The 21162-nt window shown below is 44.2% G+C and overlaps 2 protein-coding genes across 4 annotated transcripts in view; one reads left to right on the forward strand and one right to left on the reverse strand.

Moving 5' to 3' along the window:
* The window catches only part of gny (ALG6 alpha-1,3-glucosyltransferase garnysstan), a 33176-nt gene extending 20161 nt beyond the window's left edge, over positions 1-13015 (forward strand). Inside the window, exons 12-15 of the mRNA XM_077643799.1 lie at positions 655-725; positions 3645-3713; positions 8103-8229; positions 9448-13015. Coding sequence (XP_077499925.1) covers positions 655-725; positions 3645-3713; positions 8103-8229; positions 9448-9645 — 465 coding nt within the window. The 3' untranslated portion in view covers positions 9646-13015. The remainder of the gene's footprint in view (positions 1-654; positions 726-3644; positions 3714-8102; positions 8230-9447) is intronic.
* Positions 13016-14685: 1670 nt separating this feature from the next.
* LOC144110727 (uncharacterized) overlaps positions 14686-21162 on the reverse strand; it is a 41939-nt gene continuing 35462 nt past the window's right edge. For 2 of the 3 annotated variants that reach the window (XM_077643795.1, XM_077643797.1), the window contains one exon: positions 14688-17149. In XM_077643795.1, coding sequence (XP_077499921.1) covers positions 16883-17149 — 267 coding nt within the window. In that variant the 3' untranslated portion in view covers positions 14688-16882. Of the gene's footprint in view, positions 17150-21162 lie in introns of all 3 variants that reach the window. The other variant, XM_077643798.1, reaches the window with a different exon arrangement.

Here is a 21162-nt window from a genome sequence, read left to right on the forward strand (position 1 = left end):
AAAGAGCCTGTCTAAAGGGCCTCATGGCTTGCTAGCGTTATGTGTAGTTACTATATCTTCATGAGCAAGGATCTGACTATGCTTGGAAACTGTAATCAGCATTTTGTTCTGGTTTAAGGTAGCAGGTTGGTCTAATTGGTGACATGTAATGGACTTGTTGATTTTATGTGCTCATTAACAACATCAGTTTTAAGGCAGTTCTCACAACCTCATAATATTCATTGCAAGCAGGCTTGAATGATGAAGCAATAATCGTGCAGTATGTCAGTGTGCACATGTTGTTTCCTGTTTAGTACTGAGCGAATCCTTCATTTTCATGTACGTTGCTGAGAACATGACATGTACAGCTTGCTTCAACGGTTATACAGTGTCGAGCCCCGGTGACTGCTTGATCATGTATTTTATTTCTTCACATTAATGTTGTTGCTAGAAACTTGGGTGACCTCTAAGTAATGTAGGCACAGAATAAGCTATTTTATATTTTCATGTACGCTGTTAACCGCAGATTGTGTGCAATATGCCCAGAATGGTATGCACTGTTGGTGGGCCTACGTAGGGTAGGTAATGATGGCAGCTTTCTTATGCATCTCAAGGGCAACCTGGCTCCTGTGCGATTATACTTTGTGCTTTTGCCTTTATTCATGTTGCCTTTAGATCAACTGCTCCCTGGCATTTTTCCTTTGCTCCTACCAAGTCCACGAGAAGACCATACTGTTCCCAGCCCTGTAAGTGTTTGGTATTTTACACTGCTTTGTTTATAACTCTTCCACATGCGGAATAACAACAGAGCTGATTGGGGGAAAAAAATTGATACTGAAACATAGGAATCATTTCAATGCAAAACAGAGGCAAGCTGCTGAAAAGAAAAGTCTCTTATTGAGAAGGTGCCATGATAGGTTGTGAGATAAAAGCCCTCGTTTGCAGTGAGTTGCAGTGAGTGAGTAGCGAGGTGCTGGAAGTCCTAAGGGAATATGTCTACTTAGAGCAGGTAGTGACCGCTGATCCAGATCACTAAAGGCAAATATGGCTGATTCTATCAGGTCATGAATGGCAGTTTACCACTATCTCTCCAGAGAAGTATACAACGGCTGTATCTTACCGATACCCATGTATGGGGCAGAAATGTAGAGGTTTACGAAAAGTGTTCACCTAAGAGGGGGAGCCTGGTCTTAAAAACAAAATTTTATTAATATAGTCATAATTATGAAATATTCAGGGAACATGTATTTTTGCACGCTGATTCTAAATATGTCATTTAATTTCATAGAAAACAATTCTTTGAGCACTTATGTAATTTTTATGCAGGTATTTTGTAAAGAGCTTTGAAGAAAATTGGCTGTAGGAAACTTGCTGAAATGTATGTCATTGGGTTCTCTTGACACTAAGGAATGCAATAAGATTAAAATTATCATCCTAGCTGTCGTAGAACTTGAGTTATAGTGCATTGAAGCCTCCAGTTCAGAAACAGGAATACGCACTTTTCTTCGAACTTCTGAAGCAACAAATTTGAAACCTTATAACTTTTCTATGATAGGCAAGAAGACAGTTTTAACCTTATTGCATTCCTTGGTGTCAAGAGAACTCAATGGCATACATTTCAGCAAGTTTCCTGCAGCAAATTTTGTTCAAAGCTTTTCACAAAATACCTGCATAACAATTACGTAAGTGCTCAAGGAATTGTGTTACATGAAATTAAATGACATATTTAGAATTGGCACACAAAAATACATGTTTCCTTAAGATTTCTTAACTATGACTACATTAATAATTATTTTTTTCAAGACCAGGCTCCCCCCTTAAGTTAAGGGCAGTGCAGCGAGCTATGGAAAGAAAAATAATAGGTTAAGAGACCGGAAAAGGGCATATGGCTGAGGGAACAGATGCGGGTTAATGATATCCTAGTCAAAATCAAGAGGAAGAAATGGGCTTGGGCAGGGCATGTAATGCGGAGGCAAGATAACCGCTGGTCCTTAAAGGTTAACGGAGTGGATTCCAAGAGAAGGAAAGCATAGCAGGGGGTGAAAGAAAGTTAGATGGGCGGGTTATATTAAGAAGTTTGCGGGGATATTCTGGCCACAGCTAGCAAAGGACAAGTTTAATTGGAGATACAGGGGAGAGGCCTTTGCCCTGCAGTGGGTGTAGTCAACGTGATGCAGTGATGATCCTTTTCCATAAGGTTGCACTCGTTTGTTAGATAAGCGCTGAAGTCATATCATAACATGCACAAAATAAAAAAAATGTACTGCCTCGATGGAAAGAAACGCGAACAACCCGGCGCCAGCACGCTCCTCTGTTTCAATTACTTTTCATCGCGCTTTTACTTCAGTCATAGCAAAAAGACCCTAGACTCGTTCGTGATACATTCTAGGGCGACTCTAAAGTCTTTTTCGTACCACCCAGGTAAAAGCGCGATGAAAATAAATTTCAACAGCGGGGCCTGTTGGTGCCGGGTTGTTCGTGTTTCTTTCCATCGAGGTAGTACAACTGTGTTGTGAGGGAAGGAAACACATGGTAACTGTGCTACTCATGGTAGACACTTGAGCCGCACCATGAGGGAAGGGGTGAGGAAGATTCCATTCTCCTGTCAAAGTGTGTATGTTTGATGCATTAGCATAAGCATTAACGTTAGACTGTGCCTGCACCAGTACAGTGCAAAACCTTCTTGGTAATCGTTTTTTTTTTGGTCCGCTGCTAAGTGTGTGAACCAGCACCCTCCTTACATGAATGCGTCATTTTGACCACTTACAAGGGTGGACCTGTATGGGACATGTAGAAGTGCACATAACTGGGAAGAAGGGTACAGTCTTTGCCAAAAGCAACCAGGCTGCATGGTTTGCTTCTCATTTGAATAGTAGAGACCTTATGGCTGCCATAAAGATCAAAAAGATCTCGGAAGGTGAGGACAAAGGTTCTCCCTACCATACAGAGATTTAGAGCTTGAGGGCTGGCATAATAGGTTCATTATACGACTGAGAAGCAAACCGTCTAGCCTGGTTACTTTTGGCAAAGACTGTACATCCTATGGCAGTGTGTGACTCTCTGTATCTGCTTAGTAAAGAAAATGCCTTTTAGAGCGAAAACTCGACTACTCGAGGTACAGCTCAGAGTTTCGTCTGGCTTTGCGCGTTTGATCTTGAAGCCTGACCCAGGTCAAACCTAGCACACACATCCCAAGACTAACAATGTATGACTATATGTCTTGCTGCGCTTAGCCATGATATGCCTGTATGGTATGGTCGTAACTAATGACCAGCAACCACGTGACCGATGACAAGTGGTCACTTGACCTTTGACCTTGACCTTTAGAACCGAAGTTCACATCATCTGATATGACGTCACGCGACGACGTAGCAATGACGTCACACCATTCTTCGCTACAAATACATACCACCAGCTTTGCTTTCGCTCGTCTACTAGGCTCAGCTGGGTTGAACTGGAGCCTTTTTTTTTTTTAAAACGGTGCCAAATTGTTTTTATCTAGTGAGGGGAATGAAAATGCATGGTGGTAAATGTTGATCTTCTTATGCAAATAGACAGCTCGAAGTAGCGCATTGTTTTCTTCGTCTTTCCTATATTTCGTCTATATATCTGCTGCTGGGTTTACATTGCAGATGTGAAGTGTAATCTTTCTTTATCTCTTGCAGAGCGTTTTACCTTATCATGCATAAGCATCCTGGCCTGGTTGTGTGGTTTGCATCTATCGCATCATTCAGGTTAGTAAGCCAGAAAGAGAGGTGCTGTATTTTTACGCTACACACTGAACAGGTTGCTAAAAACTGCAGGTGTTTTGACATTTATTTTTTATTTATTTATTTTATTTATCAATACTGCAATCCCCTCTGGGGATTTTAGCAGGGTGGGATACAATAAATACATAATGAAAACAATAACACAGACAAAGCATATAATACAAATTAGATCCATGGAGCGTATAAACAGTTAAAGACAACACATTTCTAAACAATACCTGAAATAAATGCCGATAGTGATGATTTTGAAATTTGATCATTGGTTAGTAGATTCCATTCAGTTACTGTTCCATTCAGTTACTGTGACATACTAATACACCAGTAGAAGGATGCACGTTTACATAAGGTGCATGGTTAGGATCAGCGGCATTGGCACAATGTAATACAGTTCAGTCCCGCTTCAACGAAAATCACGGGACCGGCAATAATTTTCGTTTAAGCGAATGCTTCATTGCCATGAAATCATTGTGAAACATTGAAACATTGACCGGATAGTTAATGAACAACGTTTACTTTACAAAAATTTGTTAGTTTTCGTCTTTTGTGGTTTCGAAATCGGCGTCGTGGCGATTTTCTTGGCACTCCGAAAATCTTTGAATCGCGTAATAAACGCACCCGCTACATTTGCTATCAAAAGCTAACATTTTTTTCTGAATGCGTTTTAAAAGCGCCCTTGCTTTCACGTGCGAGAACCCGTACTTGGACCGAGATGCCAGAAATGCAGTTGCTTCGATTCTTCAAAGGTGTTTTACGTTTTGCGACGCACGGTACGAACGTACCGGCGGAATTGCGTTCTGTTGAGGCATCTGCCAAGAACCACTGACACCCACAGTGGCTGTATTCGGTCAGTGCCGGAATGCACCAGACGAGAGAAAAAAAAAATGTTGCCACGATGCTCACCTGCGGCGCGAAAGCGAGACTAGAGTATCCTAGCCAGCGTCAGGCTTCTTGCAACGACGTGCCGCCCACTGGTGATCTAGGTGACAGTGGATCAACGCTGCTTAGGAGCCTTACAGCGTATTGTTGCACGTTGGTGTCGCTAGGCATAACGCGCTTCGCAAAGATGCCCCAGAAAAGTGCTGTTGAACTAGCCACTGGTTATCATATAACGTTGAACATTTTCACCGATTTTCATTGACACAATTGCTTCACACTGAAATGAATGCTGTAGAACTCATTTTCGTTATGCCTTCGTCAGCGAAGCGAGCAAAAAAGTCGAAAGCCACCTTGCACCAGCGACCGCGGTTCGCAAGCACAGAGTCCTGGCGGTTGGCAAAACCATCGCAGGCAGTCATGCGCCGCATCACATCTTTATGCGTACGTGATTGCACATTAATTCCGATTCTCCACGGAATTTCAGCTGCATTACTGAAAGTGCAAACTGTCTTCGGCAGCCGTGTTTGGTGAAACCTAACGAGATACGGGCGTGTGTGGACGCACAAAAAAAAAAATTGCCCGCTTACTCAGAAAAATTTCGTTGAAGCGGAACCTCGCTCCAAAAATTGTTCGTTGGGGGGGGGAAATAATTGCATTGTCTTGTATGGTACGCTGACACGGAATCGGAAACACTTCGTTGTGGCGGAAATTTCGCTGTCGCAGCGTTTGTTGTAGCGGGGTTTAACTGTATACCAAGAGACATGGATTACATAGAAAGCAAGCATCAAGGGTGTGGTCCTCTTTGTTGTTGTGTGTGGTCTGTTTTTAAGCAAAATCATAAGATCTGTGCTTGTGTATACACTATGCATGTGTGAGTGTGCGAAGTGAATTCGAAAAAATAGTAATTTTCTTTGAATAATTTCTAAGCAAATATTTCGAACATTTCTGGCACAAAAAAAAGGTTGAACGCACAATGTGCATTTTCAAAAATCAAGTATTTTTTGAACTCACAAGGCCATTACATGAAAAAAAAAAAAGAGAGAGAGAAGGCATTGAAGCTTTGTCACACTCACTGAAGCTTGTCAACTTTCCACAACAATGGCTACTGAAATTGAGAGAGCCGACCCACATGCAGTGCACACGTATTGTGGGGTGCGATACCTGTATGTGAGGCCTCCAAATGCTGCTCTTAATTGCGGTTGCGTCGTTGCACAGCTGTTGCTTTTAAGCGATGATTCCATGACGCCTTCTAGGCGTGCGCATCGTGTGCCCAGCGCCACCCCGTGTCAGGCATCAGAAAGGCACCCGTCTCCATGTGCCTCTTGCTAGCTCCCCTTCTTGCTCATGCCGTTGCACTTGTTTAGTGAATTTCATACAGAGAGGAGCGGCTGCGGCAGCTCAGACTTGTTTTGCGAAGTCAAAGGACCTGCACGTCCCTCAGTTTGAGAGATTTAGCATAGCACGATCCTTTTCCGCAGGGAGCCACTGCGCATGCACAGATTGTTTGAGGATGCCACAAGGTGCCAGGCCCCTGTCGGCTGCTTGCATGCTTGCCCCTTCGGGACCAATCAGCGCTGCACACTGACGTCGTGCGGATGCGGATCACGCTGTGCTAAATATCTCTATTAATGCACGCTACTGTGACGGTTACAGTGCATGCACACTGTGGGTAGTGTGGTCGCAGACACCTGGCAGATACAGATCTGGGCGGCTGGCCGGAAGCCTGCTCGCGTCTATTGCCGTGAGCGTGCACAGACTGGCTCCGGCATACACGCGGGAGCGCAGTCACACGGCGCGGAGTAGGGGCTTTGGTTGCGCGCGCACCGTGGTGCGATCCCGGAGGAGGTGCGCTGAACCGAAGCCACGCGCATCAAGAGTTATTATTCGCTTGAGACGAATACTTAGAAATTTAGAATGCCAAAAATTCGGATAGAATCAGATATCGAATACTTTACTATTTGACCGAATATTCGCACATGCCTAGTATAGACACCATATTTCAGTTGCATGTTTTCTTTGTAATGATGTGTAAGACATTATTGTACATGGATCACTATGTAGTATTCGCCTATGACCACAAAACAATTTATGATTGAATTTTTTCTCTCACCTATTTCGGCTTCGGTTTCAACAGCTGAGCAGTGGCTGTGACGTCAAAAGTTCCATATAGGTCGTGCGAAGCATGAAAAAAAAACTGCAACATAATCGCTGCTTCTTCACTTGTTGTGTTCTGGCTCATGAGGCAAGCTGGCTTGAGCGTTGTAGGGGATTAAAATGGCGAAGTAGCTATTATATTGCAGTTTTTCTCATGCTTCACATCACCTATATGGAACTTTGACGTCATAGCCATTGCGCGGCTACTGAAGCAGAAACCGAGACAGGAGAGAGCTAAAACTTGATTATCAATTATCTAGTGGCCATATGCGAGTATTACACTGTGATCCATGCATACAAATTTCTTACGCATCATTACAAAGAAGAAAACGTGCAACGAAAAATAATGAAACATAATTATGCCACATAAGATCTTGTGATTGGGCTTATTTGCTGTTAAAAAGGATTTAACGAGGACAGTATCATAGTTTCATGAATTTTGGAGCAGTGGATGCTGAGGGTTCTTTTGTTTATTTTTGTTTGTCGAGAAAATGAGATGGGGAGAAAAAAAAAATTGGAGTTCGCTTTTCAAATATGCCAGAGTGATGTGCCATACTGTGCTGGGAAGAAAGCTTATGTGTACACATTATGTGTAAATGTACATTTTAGCAGCACTGTAGCTAAGGTGGTATCTATAGCTAAGCTACAGTTTTAAATGTATTTTTATAAATAGAAAACAAATGTGCATTGCCGCCAATGGAAATTGCTTTTGTGCTTCTAGTAGGCTGAAGCACTTGCTCTGGTTCTGTCATTGTTTCATGATTGTAAACAAAGTTTCGGTTGCATGAGCTTGGCAGTACATTTTGTGCACAGAAGGGCGTCATTTTATTGTGTACATTTATTTTTCACATTTAACTTTGGTTCTTTACTATATTACCTCTGGGGAACCCTGACTTTCTAAAGGTGCTGAGAAACCCCATGAATTTGCTTTTGTCCTTTGCATGCGGACACATGTGGACGCATGGCCTCAGAATTAAATTCCCAAATTCGATGATGTTTACTGACTATGTGGTGGAACAGTCTGCTGTGAGCTATCATTAGTCCTAAAATGCTGGATAAGGAAAGGCTGGGGCTGAGGCATGTGTGGGGGAGTTCATAAAGCACCTCAAGAAATCCAACGTTTCATGGAACCAGATTAAGAACTGCTGAATTTACTTACTCCTTAAACTCGAAGGAACACTGGAGGTCACTGTGAGTCCTGACTTGTGGGCTGTTGTATATAGTGCTGAGTTTGCTTACTTCAGTGAGCCCAATTTTTGTGTGAAAGTTGCAGCAAGTTCACTTCTGTTCAATGTCCGCTTCCTTCCTTGCACCATGCTCCAGCATGTTCCCCTTGCTGTACAAGGATGGCCTGGTGACGCCCTACATTGCGCTGCTCGTGCTGAACCTGGTGTTTGTTTACCAGGCCTACCTGAAGGATGTGCAGAGGAACGGCCCTGCCACACTGCTGGTGGGTATCCTTGGTAAACTCGCAACGAACGATTCTTAAAAGGGATACTAAAGGGGATAGCTAAGTTCAGCTAGATTGAGATGCACAGTGTCGTCACAAGTGTCATTTTATAGCACTGGCTGTCCTCGGTTTCATGATGTCATACATGTCCTGTGTGCATGCAGAATGATGGACTACTAGTACAGTCAGCAACCGATTTTTCGGACTCTCTAGGGACTGCAGAAATGTTCCAAAAAATCAAATTTCACCGAAAAAATTCACTTAAACTTATTCCCAATATGCCAGAGGATGCGATCAGTAGTTATGTGCACTTCTGAAGCTTCTGGTCACTAAATCTCGGCGTCAGTCGTCTGTGTACGTTTCGCATGGTGACCGCTTTCCCGAGCTCAGCGTATGGTGGTTGTACTGCCTTTGGAATGTTGCCAGTGAACACATGTGTTGGGACAAAGTCTAGACGCAAAAGCATACCCACCGCTGCGGGAGCAGCGCTACGCCCGCAGTACGAAGGGTCTGCAATGATAAGAATACGAAGATGGGGAAACGATAACAACCGACAAAATGCAGATGCAAGTGCTCTGTCGGCATTGGCCGCCATAATTAGGCCTAGTGACTAGACCCAAAATCGTCATCGTAACCGGCAGTATGCATTCTGTGGTCACATAATATGTGTCTTGCCTGTCATAAAAAAGGCAGTTGGTGAACGATTTATGACCGCTTGGTTGGTACGCTGACCTGCTGGGTACACGGGTAAGCACAGGTGAACTGTGCTATTTAATTGAATGCTGATTATGGCAATGGTGGGTTACTCTAGTTCTGGTTGTTCTGGGGTGGCCCTTCAAGCCTCCAGACTCATGGCGCCCCTTGAAATGCATGGAAACTAGTTACTTACGATTTACTAAGACGGAATAGGCAGTGCTACTGTAGTGCGACTTGAACACTGCCATTTGCAGTCTAGTTTGTGATAGGTTTCCTTGTGGTACCGATATCTGTTTGAGGATGCAGCAGTGATGTTGCTCTCACTCATCAGCCTTTCTTCTGTGTCACCTGTTGTCTTACGTCCGTCTTGTAGCAGGTAAGTGAGCAAACCTAGTCCACATAGTATAGCTCAGTCTGTCAGTGATTTCACAAGACCACTTAGCAATGACACCTTGTGCTCACGGAACGCATGTCAGGTTTGTTACTTTAGGAACTTTATAAAAAATTTTTTTTTCCTTCCAGTTTACACTATCACTCGCAGGCTGTGCTGTGCTGAACATTGCACACTTGACCGTGCTGCCTCCGTCGCGCTACCCGGACCTGCATCCCCTCTTGAATGCTGCGTACAGCTGTGGCCATTTCGTTCTGTTTCTCGTTTACACTCACGACCTACAGTTCCAGCTGCCAGTAGCACGATTCACCAAGATCAAAAAGAAGTGAAAAGTGCAAGGTGCAGGTCTTTCCAGAGCCCAGTCGGTGGCAGGGCTCAGGGGAGGGCTTTAAAACATAATTTGTTGTGTGTCCCCGTGATGAGAACAGCGACTGGTGGCAGTACTTACCATTTCCACTGCTACTGAACATGCATAGCAGCCCACTGTTTGTAGAGCTAGAATACGCCGATGCCATTTCGCCAAGTGGAATTGGGTCAGAGCCAGTCACACGTTTGTGGCCTCCGGTGGCCTCTGGTGGCTGAGTACTGAACTTCTTGTGCTCTGGCCAACCGTGCACTTCAAAAAGATTGCGTTGCTTGCTACCAGATGCCACCATTATGCCAGCCCCATTTTTTACTTTTATTCAATGCTGCCTGCCTGTGCGTCCAGCTTTCGAAAGGAGGCCCCGGTCTAGCATACGGTCGTCACGAGGCTTCACAGAGAGCCATGTATATGCCTGTCTTGGAACCCATATCAGTTTTAATGCATGCTTACATTACTGCAGGAGCTCGCTTGCATTGCAGCAAAGAACACATCCACCGCATGTCAGGCGATGGTCAGGTTATTGTGTTTGCGGAAAAAACTGTGGAGTATGAACCGTGCCAATTGATAGATACTTCTGAGAAACGCTTCTCTCGAATGGTAAAACAAATGGCACCAGGCACAGGGTTATAAACAGGCGTGGTGTACACTTCACTGCAATGCAAACGAGTTCCTGTAGTAAAAATAAGCAGTGTTGGTGTTACTGCGTAATTCCTTTCTCTCAAGGGCATTAACCACAACTCCCAGTTACACCTCCCAGCTTTCTAAAGGGAGATTTGGATCTTACTTAGAAAACAACACGTGCTCAGGAGAAAGCGTAAATAATTTACAGGATTTTAATTTTGAGCGTGAAAAAAATATAAAAGAAAAAGTTGACTTAAGCAAGGGGATTCGATCAGCTGTTTTACACGTTCAGAGACGCAGCACTGACCCGGTATCTTGCGATTAAATGCTTTTAATTGCGTCCTTATTCATACTCTTAAAAATTGTCCATTTAGCCTCTATGTGTCGCTGCTTAACTAAAAGTTAAGCGACGTATTCCTGAGCATCGTAGTGCTGTGCCTTTGAGAGAGCAAAATCGTTCGACATCACTCTGCTGCCTTCTCTCCCAGCATCTGTGTACTGCATTCCAAGAAACCTGTGCACGGTAGTGTTCTTGCATTTCCTGTAATGGCGGACCACTGCATAGTGCTTTTAGTGGACACTTCCATCTTGTGTCAAGTGGGCGAAGTTGAGGGCGTTGAATTCCTTGGATTTTACGATGCCGGTGCTATATGGCTGGCCAGTCTCAAGGTTGTGCCATGGTGATGTTTAAGGTTGTCAAGTGAATGCAATATCTGCATAGTGTGGCAGAAATGCCAAGTGTCATCAATGTCTCCACTGTGCAATCGACACGTAATTGGAACATTCTTCAGTGGTTAGTGTGCTCTCTTTATTCCGTGTCTTGTATGGGTGTCAAGGCAGCCGAATGCTGCAAAATTAAAGGTGACGTAGTGACATTTTGTTTGTGAAAAAGAATTTGAAAGTGCTTTTGGATTGCGGTCTTATGTAATTCTTGTCTTGTGTGTGGTGTATCGGTCTTTACCAATACCCCAGGACGGAAAAGTTGGAAGCTAACATTGGATAGTACTGCATATGAGCTGAGCGGTTCCTCACTCTTGAATTAACTTGTGTCTCACCACATGCATCAGCAGCTTCTCAGACGAGGTGGATTGTGTAAAGTGGTCGCCTGTAAAGTTAAAGATAGGAAAGAGATCCTGGCGCGTTCCTTTATTCTTGATCTTCTGACAAAGGCAACGTGCTTTCTGTTCATCAACCAAAGAGGTAGTGATAATGAACATTTCGTCCAGAAGAGGAAGGTGAGCTTGTATTTTGGGAATTACGAGAGTGCAGTTCGTGCTGCTCGGGGAGGAAGCTAACGTGGAAAATACAGGAGTCACAACCCATATTTGCAGCTCCGGGGAGCACCTTTGGGGGCAACGTTGGGTGGAAGAGAGAGAAACTGTTGCGACATGAATCATCTTTCCAGGCGAAATCATTTTCTGCCTGCTGCACTCACCAAAGGCCTTGAAACCACTATCAGATCAAGGGGAATAATTTGCGCAGGATGTCTGTAGCAGACAGTGAGGGTGCGAGTGTTTTTGTGTAGTGCCTCATTGAGAAGTGTGCCGATAGTCATTTTTTCAGCATGTTTTTTAGTTAAAATGCTGAACAGCTTTTAACATTAGACGTTTTTGGTACAGTGCTGTAGAGCCAAGGAGCATTTGTGCTCTTCATACAGTTTATTCAACCAGAAGTGTGTGCATTGTGTATGTGTTGAGAGCACAAAGAAAGCCCGGTGCTTTGTGTGCACACTTAAGCACCACATGCAAAATTAAATGGGCATTCTTTTGCTAGCTATTCTATTTTATGTCCAGACGGTGAGGGCGGGGGTGCTCTATGTTTCTATCGAGTGCCGCTAGCGTCCAATACACCAGTGGCAAGGCCCTCTCCTGTCAGCCTCAATCTACTCTTGTCGCTAACATCCTGGCAAAGATGCCTTTGTTGCAAAATAATGGGTCTGGAAAAGCACCATTCAACATTGTTGCGGTGCTCCGTGTTGAATAAAACTATACGAAATTGCAAACAAGAGGTTGCATCGTGCAGCAAGCAAATACCTGATCTGAGCTGCATGTTTGTTTTGTCAAACTGTAGCTGCTTATAGAACTTTCACTGTGACAGTGAAGTGAAAAATGTATTTTGTAACTTGCTCTTATCATACTTCATTTGGTTGCTGTGTGCTTTCCCTGAAACCTCAGTGCTGAGAACACGTAAAAGTATGCCGGGCAGCGACATCACTGCCTCTACTATCTCTGGTGCATTGACCTCTGGCCTTTTCTTTTGCATATTTCAGAGAAAGAGATTTTGTACTCTTGGAGTGACATTAATGTCAAGGGCACAGTTATAGCCCGTTTCACATGCAAGCGAAGGCGGTCACGATTTCTGTCACTGCGGCGAAAGGAACTGTTTCAAGTGGCCAGTGCGACAAGGTTGCAACAAGTTGGAATATTTTCTCTGCGTCGCTCAGTCGCTTGCATGTGAAGCTGCCTTAAGAGGTGTGCCTGTCTTGTCGCAACGATTTTATTGGCCGAGATTTTGCCATTTCTTTTGCACTGTAAAACAGTGCTTCCTATCCCCACCCTCTGCGTGCCAATGTGCTTCTCATCACACAGCTGCTGCCTTAGTCTTTTTACCCAAAGATTTCTTTTGTAGTATTTATTCCTTGCAAGAGGCACAGACAGGTGTCATACTGTGTTTTGTATGTTAATGTCCTGTGAAATAAAGACTTCTGAGCTTTGTTCTGGCTTAAGCTTGCGAAAAAGGAGAGAGGGAGAGGGTGACAAAACATTTATTCACAGCTCTTAACAGTCTTGATAAGACTCTAGTCCAGGACTCCTGTGGTGGTGGTGGCAGCTTGGGCCAGTTTGGCCAGTGAAAGCTGATCTCCGGGTTCACGGCTAGACAGTGTTGTCTCCCACTGCTCTGGCGTGGCACTGTATATGACTGGGACTGCAGGGTGCGATATATAGTGTGGCTGTCTCTGCACCATGGGCATGCGGGTCTGTAAGTAGTGGAGTATATCTTATTTAGGATAAATAAGCTGGATGCGTGTTTGTTTGGAGCTGCCTCCAGCTTACACTCCGCTCTTTAGTGAGCTGGCTACAGGATGGACCCTCCTCAGTCTCTTTAAGGTGCTGCAGTATGCAGTATGTCGCTGAACGTTTGGGTAACTGGCTCGAGTCCCGACGCATCAGCCATTGCTGTCAGTATGTCCTCAGGCGATGGCGTTCGCTGCGTGCTTCCTGAGCAGGCAGGTGTGTCCCGGTGCACACATGATGGAATGTTTTTCTTCGCTTGAGCCACCTTGGCTTACAGTGTGGAGGGCTTCCTTGCAATTCTGCCTTTCGGGAAATTTCAACAGGCAGTCTGTGGGACGGAGATGACCTTGGTGCAGTTGTGGGTGCGTATGCTTAGGGTGGGTAGAACTGTGTAGGTTGATCTGATGTCTTCCAGTACGTCCTCAGTTTCTTGGATCTTCTTGTGGCTTTCAGGGTAGCCTAGTTGTCTGAGCAAGGCCTTGTCCATGGTTGTATGTAGAAGTTGTTCTTGTAGAAGTTGTTCTTTCTGAGCGATGAGTGCTTCGTGATGCTCTAGGTATGTGTTGGACACACTGAGGTCCATTAATTTATGTGTAGCTGTTCTCAGAGGTAGACCCAGAGTCTTAGTATATGCCTTCCGAAGCATAGCCTCTACTTGCTTGACCTCTTGTGATGTTAAGATTTGGTACGGTAGGCAGTACGTGGCTCTATTGATGACTAGAGCTCGTACCAGTCTGACTGTGTCTTCCTCCTTGAACCCTCATCTTCTGTTGGCTACTTGGGTGATCATCAGAGTCACTTAAGCTATAGTCTGAGCTCGTGGTCCACTCTGTGGTTGGATTGTAGCCACATTCCCAGGATACTTAGTGTTGCTACTTCAGGAATCTCTTGTCCGTCAGTATGAATGTTGAGTCTGAGGTGGTTCTTGTCATATCTACATAAGTGGATGCGCATAATTTCTGGCTTTTCTGGTGAGCTGGAGGACTGCATTCCCTGGCGTACTAGCTAATGCAGGTCACGGTTTCTCGTAGTTGGCCTTCTTTTCCCCCCGAGGAATCCCTCACTTGACCACACTTAGATGTCTTCAGTGTACGTGGCAGGGCTGATGCCTTTGATGCGGTTGAGTCCTTCAGGGAGCCCAGACATGGCTATGTTAAGGAGAGGGGAGATCACTGAGCCTTGCGGGGTGCCTTTATCAGTCATTGCTAGCTTGTCCGACCTCAGTTTTCCCTCTCCAATGGTTGCTGATTGGTCCGTTAGGGAGGCTCTAATGTCATCATGGATCTTCTTGCCGCTGCCTAGCCTGCTTACTCCCGTCAGGATTGCGTCATAACTGACACAGGCTCCTTTGTGAAAAAGGAAAAAACGCTCTGAAACCGTAAAATATTTATTTTGAGTGCACTTATTTGACAGGACGAACACTCCAATAACAACAGTATTTAAGCAAAACAAACATGAATGTGAACGAAAACATTTCTGAACTCTCAGAGGGTGGAAACTAGTCCTGTGATGCGAATGATGCTGCTTTACCACCAGTGAATGCTCATGCAGCTCTCGGGGTCAATGAGGTAGTGGAAGTATTGAATTTTGCAGTCAAATTTCGTTTCTTGGAAAAGTAACAAACATATTGGCTAAACTGTAGCAACAGTCGCGTCACCTTGCTCCGCTTCAAAAATACTGTGACCTGTGGTACTAGAATGCTTCGTTGTTTCATGCTCCAAACAAAACAGGGTCAACTGCACATAGAACATTTGTTACGTATAGAAAGTACTTTTGCTTGGGAAGACTAGTGGTGACTGGCAGAGACACTCTGGCAAAAGCACCCCTGTTGTGAATGCACCGCTCTACTGCAATGCATTACTTTGGCACAGCAACGAAGACTCCCAAATCTACAGCTAGCTCCAGTATCAAAGGGAACAGTCAACACACAAAAGCACATTCTGTTATCAATTAGTTGAAAACGTCTCGTGAGCATTTATCCGTGTATGGGAAAACTACCTACAACAAAGGAAAAAGCGTTCTTGTCACATGGACTAATCCCTGGATGACATCGAATATGTCCTTCCCTTCCATTATTGGAGCTGCCTGGACAACTTCAAAATGCAGTGAACAGTGGCCACTCCCAAGGCACACAAAGGCACAGTGATTGCATTTTTTTGGTCCCCTGCATCGATGCAACGAAGCATTACTTCTATTTAAAAGTGCCATTCCGACGAGCATTTCATTCGAAGAGAAATTTAGTTCCCTCAACACAGCATAAAATGGCAGTAATCAAAGTTGGTTTTTAGGTGTATGAGTAAAGTTTATCACAGAGCAAAAGGTGCATTCTCGAGTATATAAAATGGCAGTGAATGCAATGAATAGTTGCAGGTTCCAGATAACTTGGGACGTGCTTCACAACCACTGGCATATGGTTAAGTAAAAGTCTGAGTCCATTTGTCCTGCAGACTGCAAAGGCAGTCCTTGAGCCTATCCGAAATGGCACAGTTTGCACGTGGACGGCTATCGGAAAAGGCAGTTTGTTTCAGCCTGCCTACCTGAGCATGCCAAGCTGCCTATTCAGGCAGCTGAGTACACCGATAAGATGAGAGAGTACAGTGAAAGACCACATTAGTAAAAAACTTTCTTCCTAGTTAAAAAGCTGCTTCCGCATCCTCTCAAGTCAATCCACTGTATGTTTTTCCATTGCAAGTAGAGGAATGGCATAACAAGTAAAGGAACTGCAATAACAACATGGCTGCAGATGCACAAAACAGATCCTTGCATCCAATGAGCCGTTGAGAACATGAGTGCCAGTTCAATAAAAGGAGGGCAGCTACATGTACTACCGTGACCAAAATGTTATAGGAAGTGGGTTCTCAGAAAATTTACAATGCAGCAATGCTTTGCCATCCGGTGGCATGGCATTGTCACCAGCGGATAGAACATGCATGTCTCCTCATACCTTATCACATTTCAGGCGAGTGGATAACTTAACAACGCTGAAGTAAAGTTCTTTTTCCGTACACTCACGTCCCATGAACTTTTGATAGCAATAGTACATAAGGTGACATTACATTCCCTGTGAATTCAGGTACAATGTGATGAGAGTTTACTCCACACTGTTCAGGGGAACAGAGACATGCAACAAAAGTTGAACCTCATTTTTGCTCACATACTCTGTGCACAGCAACTTGCAACAATGATGTCATGCTGTGGCTGACGAGACTGCACATCATGGAGGAACCTAATCCTCTTGGGATGGCAGCATGAGTGGAAAAACCGCTTAGGGACTTGACGCCTCACAAATGGCAGGGCTATCACAGAGTAACAACAACAAAAAAATATAACACCAGGCCCTAATGAGATTGTGCCATAAATAGTTAGCACAGCTTAAGTCCTCTTGCATTCCATCACAGATAGAGACTTGACATGCATGCTAACTTGCCACTGCGACTCTTCTGCTTGATAATCCCTTCCCAGCACATTCCCCACTTTAATAGTTTAAGACTTTGACCACAGTAATGATGAGAAAGGACTAAAACATGAGCACATTTTGCAGTGTCCCTAATAAATAAAATATGCATTTCAATAAGTCTGCCGTGCAGCACTGGACGATGTCAAGTTCTTGGATCCCCAGAGCGGCACACTTTGCTTGTTTTCTTTGAGGAACCTCAGCACGTCCCTGCAGTCGATGGCCTGAGGAAGCCATCGCTGCAGAAGCAACTCCTCGAGGAACCAGATTTGCCAGTCGCGGCCAGTTGATGTCACCACAATGTAGCTGTCTTCACTTTCGTCCTGGCGCTGGATTTGCACGTCCTGGACGCCGGACCAGCGCATCAGAAGCTGCCGAACCTGGAGGGTGAAAAGAAGTGCGAAGCAGAAGAGCTGTTAATCTACCTCGTTGCTGAGCGAGCAGTCCGACACACCAAACGTATATTCTAGGAACATCCTGCAGCCTCCTCCCAAAAGTTATGAAGCTTAGGTGAATGCCACATTAAGGTATTTCTCGGCAGATTTTTGTGCTAGTGCTTTTTCTTAACCAGCTGCTGTTAAGATAGTGCATGAACATTTTGTGCATAATGCTTCAGCCAGTGCACGCTTGGCATTAGCAGTAACCAGAGTGTTTCATTTTATCCAATATAATTATCTCATAAAAAAAAGTTAACAGCAGCTACGGAGTGCCACTTTTGAAGCAGGCCAGGCGACATATTGTTCAAGCTAATATTTAAATATTGATTACTTGCTGAACATGCTTTAATTACCGTTTTTAGGACTAATCTGTACTGATTAAAATAAAATGCCGCGTAGAAAGACCAATCTGCCTGCATGTTTCTGCAGTTGCAGAGAATTTTCCCTGGGTGTAACTTGAGGCCGACCTGGCAGGCACATATGCATAGCACGGCAAAATTTGAAGCGAGAATCAACGTTAGTCTGAAGCTGGGTGCTAGCATTTAGGTAATTATAACGGAGAGGTAAGCAGTTAAGTTTGGACCTAGTATAGTTGATCCTGGATATACGGTAGTGAACAAAAAGATATATTTTCAATTTTTTCGTAAAAGTTAAAAATATCACAGATATAAAAGGCCTATTTGCTATTTCTTAACTATGAGGCAATAATCCGCTCTTCATCTACAGAAGTTGTTGGGGGAGTAACTGTTTGCCTTCACGTCATTTTCCATTTTTGTCCTTTCAGGGCGCATCGCATTGCATTCATTTTCTATCTGTTATAAATTATTATTGATTTGCTGTTATTTTCAGATGACGTATTCTGCGGTTACATGTATTACTGCATCTTTTTGTAAGCAGTGGATGGAATGTGAGGTTAACATATTGTCACCAAGACAGTGGAAATGGCAATTATCCGCGGCCACAACTATGGGATGAAAAACCATCAGCTTTCTCGAATTTCAGAGTAGCACAGTCCATGACTTCACAAGTTATGAAGAGAGATAGGTTCAGAGGAGGTTTGCTTTTCCGATCTTCGCAGGAGACACGCCAGAACGACCAACCAAGTTGTCGAGAAATACGTTAATTGCGGGAGCCTAAAAATCTCTGGATTGACTGTTTTCGACATTTCTGAAGACTTGGCCCTGTTATCAGGCTTTATAGTAATCCCTGGACTGTGAGACATCATGTGCTGAAGTAAATGTCAGGACCCCAGCTTAAAGCCCACACATCTGTGAAAAAAATTGGGTTTCCAGGATGATGCAGATAAAGCAACACCCAGCGTGTATACGTCACAAATTGAAAAGAGTGATTTCATTAGACAAACTGAAGTTCTTTAGTGTGGGAATGATGGGATTCGTTGTATATGTTGCCCCAAATGCAATTTATATGGACCAACTTCCCACGTTGAACCACAGACAGGGCAGGAACGTCTGCTCATGGAATTTGTCCCCTTGACTGAATTCAAGGCATCATGAGTGAAGGAGTCCATCAGGGTACTCATGAAAACGTTATACTTTCATGGGCATGTAAGAATTTGGAATCTAGGTATGTGTTTCAACAGAATTATGACCCCACCCTTCTATGCTTGTGAAAACTGGATGAAGAAAGGGATGGCCAAGCCAGCCTGAGATTATTTCAGCTGAATAACTTTGTATAAGCATTGCAGATCGTTGGAGGGACAAAAAAAAACAGCAGCGCCGAGCAGAAAGTCAAGAAGCTGCTACAAAAGTAGAGAAACGTGGACTTGGCATTCACGAACAGTTTCCTCAGCGGAGGCTTGCGTGTGAAGTACTCACGCATTTGGTTATTGTGAAAAGGCATTGTTTAAACTTTTGCCCTATTCTGTAATAAGAAAAAAACAAATGCTGGTGCCTTCACGCAATGCAGAAAGCAGATCTTCCATAAATCAACCGTGGGAAAAATCTGTCGCTTAAAATTAAGATAAAAATTGACTGCTGTTGTGTAAAGAGTCTTATATTGTGCACAACCTCGTGCACAAATTTTAGTGCGGTAAAGAAAGTTAAATTTAAAAAACTGATCATAGCGTTCTGGTCACAACTCTAACTCAAAGGGGACTATGATATAGAGTGATACATCAGTGATCCAATATATAATAAATGGTAACAGATCAGTTTTTATAACCTGCAAGCTAGAATATGCTGCACTCTCACCAGTGAGACACTGAGTTGGTTTGCCTGAGTCGCCTTGGCGCATTAAACCCCCATAAACCAAACCGAATTCAATACACGTGAACAGCAGTGCTAAACTTTTGCGTGGGATTTCCAGGTAGATGTTCTGAATGTTTGATATAAACAATATTTTTATATATCTGGGATCGACTGTACTTGATAAAACGTACAGTGAGATGGTATACCATTCATATTGAAGCGTGCTCACGACAGGCGATTGCAAAAGCTCAGAGCTGCACGCTGATGTGTGAATACAGTCACAGCAAGCTCCCAAGCAGCACAGAGCTTTCCCTCCTCCATGGCCCTCCTCACCCTCCTGCTTGCCTTCTCTCTTGCACCCTCACTTTCCTCCTCTTTTGCTCCTCTTCCTCCTCTTGCTCCCTCCGATGCATTGCAGGTGAGACATCCTCACTGGGCGACTGAATGCTGTCTGTGCAAGTGCGTCTCTTCTAGCTTTTCGTAGCAACATGGAAACCATAATACAGCAGAACTGTGGTTCCTAGAATTTCAAGGGACCATAGAGCTAGAGTGTACATACAATAAAACTTCGATAATTCGAACTCAGTTAATTCGAAATCCCGGGTAATTAGAATTTTGGCAGTCTTGTAATCTATAATGCAAAATTAACCGGATAATTCGAAGTAGCTGCCTGCACCAGCCCGGCTAATTCGGAGACCTGAAGTGCTATGTGAAAATCCCCGATGCTGATTTCGCCGCAAGCCAGTGAGCAATGCCCCAGCTCCAATACTCCCAGCACACGAACCAGTCTATGGTATAGCTCCGAGCACGCGACGGGTCTACTTGCCCAATGCTGGCCTGCGCGTTTCTTTCAGTGGTGTGTTAGGTTACTGGCATCTCCGGTTACTTTAATATTGTCGCTTACAAGCCAACCTTTCTCCAGAAGAACAACCATGCAACATTGTGTCTGTGTGTGTGTGTGTGCAGGGGGGGTGTCCGCCTGAGGTACATAGTTTTGGACAAGCGGCGGTAGCACACGTCCCCTGCCGGCGTCCTTGTGCGACAGGACGTACTGGACTCCAAGACAAAAAAAAAAAAAGAAAAATAATAAAAGGTATTAATTCACGTGCAAATTGGTTCTGGCAAGTAAAATTCGAGTTATGTGCAATTTACCTGGTTCGTTCGTGCTGTCGGTTGCTTCCGATCGTCTCTGAGGTGTGCGAGAAACTACAGGACTGTCTGCAATTGGCTTTGCCACTATAGTCAGTCGGGCATGGAGGAAGGATCAGTCTGGCCACACGCGTGAATGGAGGGCAGGATGGAGTGCTGTTTGTGCAGAGATTTTATCCCGCGGGAAACTATGAAACAAAATGCGGCGGTGGGAGGGGAGGGGGTCGACTTGTTTTTGGAGGCATTTTTTTTTTTTTTTGCCAGCAGGGGCTACAAGTTGGGGGCTATACTTTTACGCGACAGTACATGGTAATTGCAATGTTTGTCCTATATACGTAGCGAATTATTGCAACAAAATATTTTTGCTTGGATCCTCTTTTTTTCCTGCGCTCGGTTAATTCGGATATTTTTTCGCGGTCGCAGTGACTCTGAATTAACACTGCACTGCTAAGGATGATAGGAGATGAATCAGTCATTCGCTAACTGATGCTCTGTGGACATTTTTTCACTTTGACTGCCTCCAGTTCGTTTATACCAGCTGTTTACTGTGCCACCTGGGCACTTTTTTGGTATGGCGAGTGGCTGTGCCAGTGAGAAGAC

This window comes from Amblyomma americanum, chromosome 11, assembly GCF_052857255.1.
Source record: "Amblyomma americanum isolate KBUSLIRL-KWMA chromosome 11, ASM5285725v1, whole genome shotgun sequence".
Classification (NCBI taxonomy): Eukaryota; Metazoa; Arthropoda; class Arachnida; order Ixodida; family Ixodidae; genus Amblyomma; species Amblyomma americanum.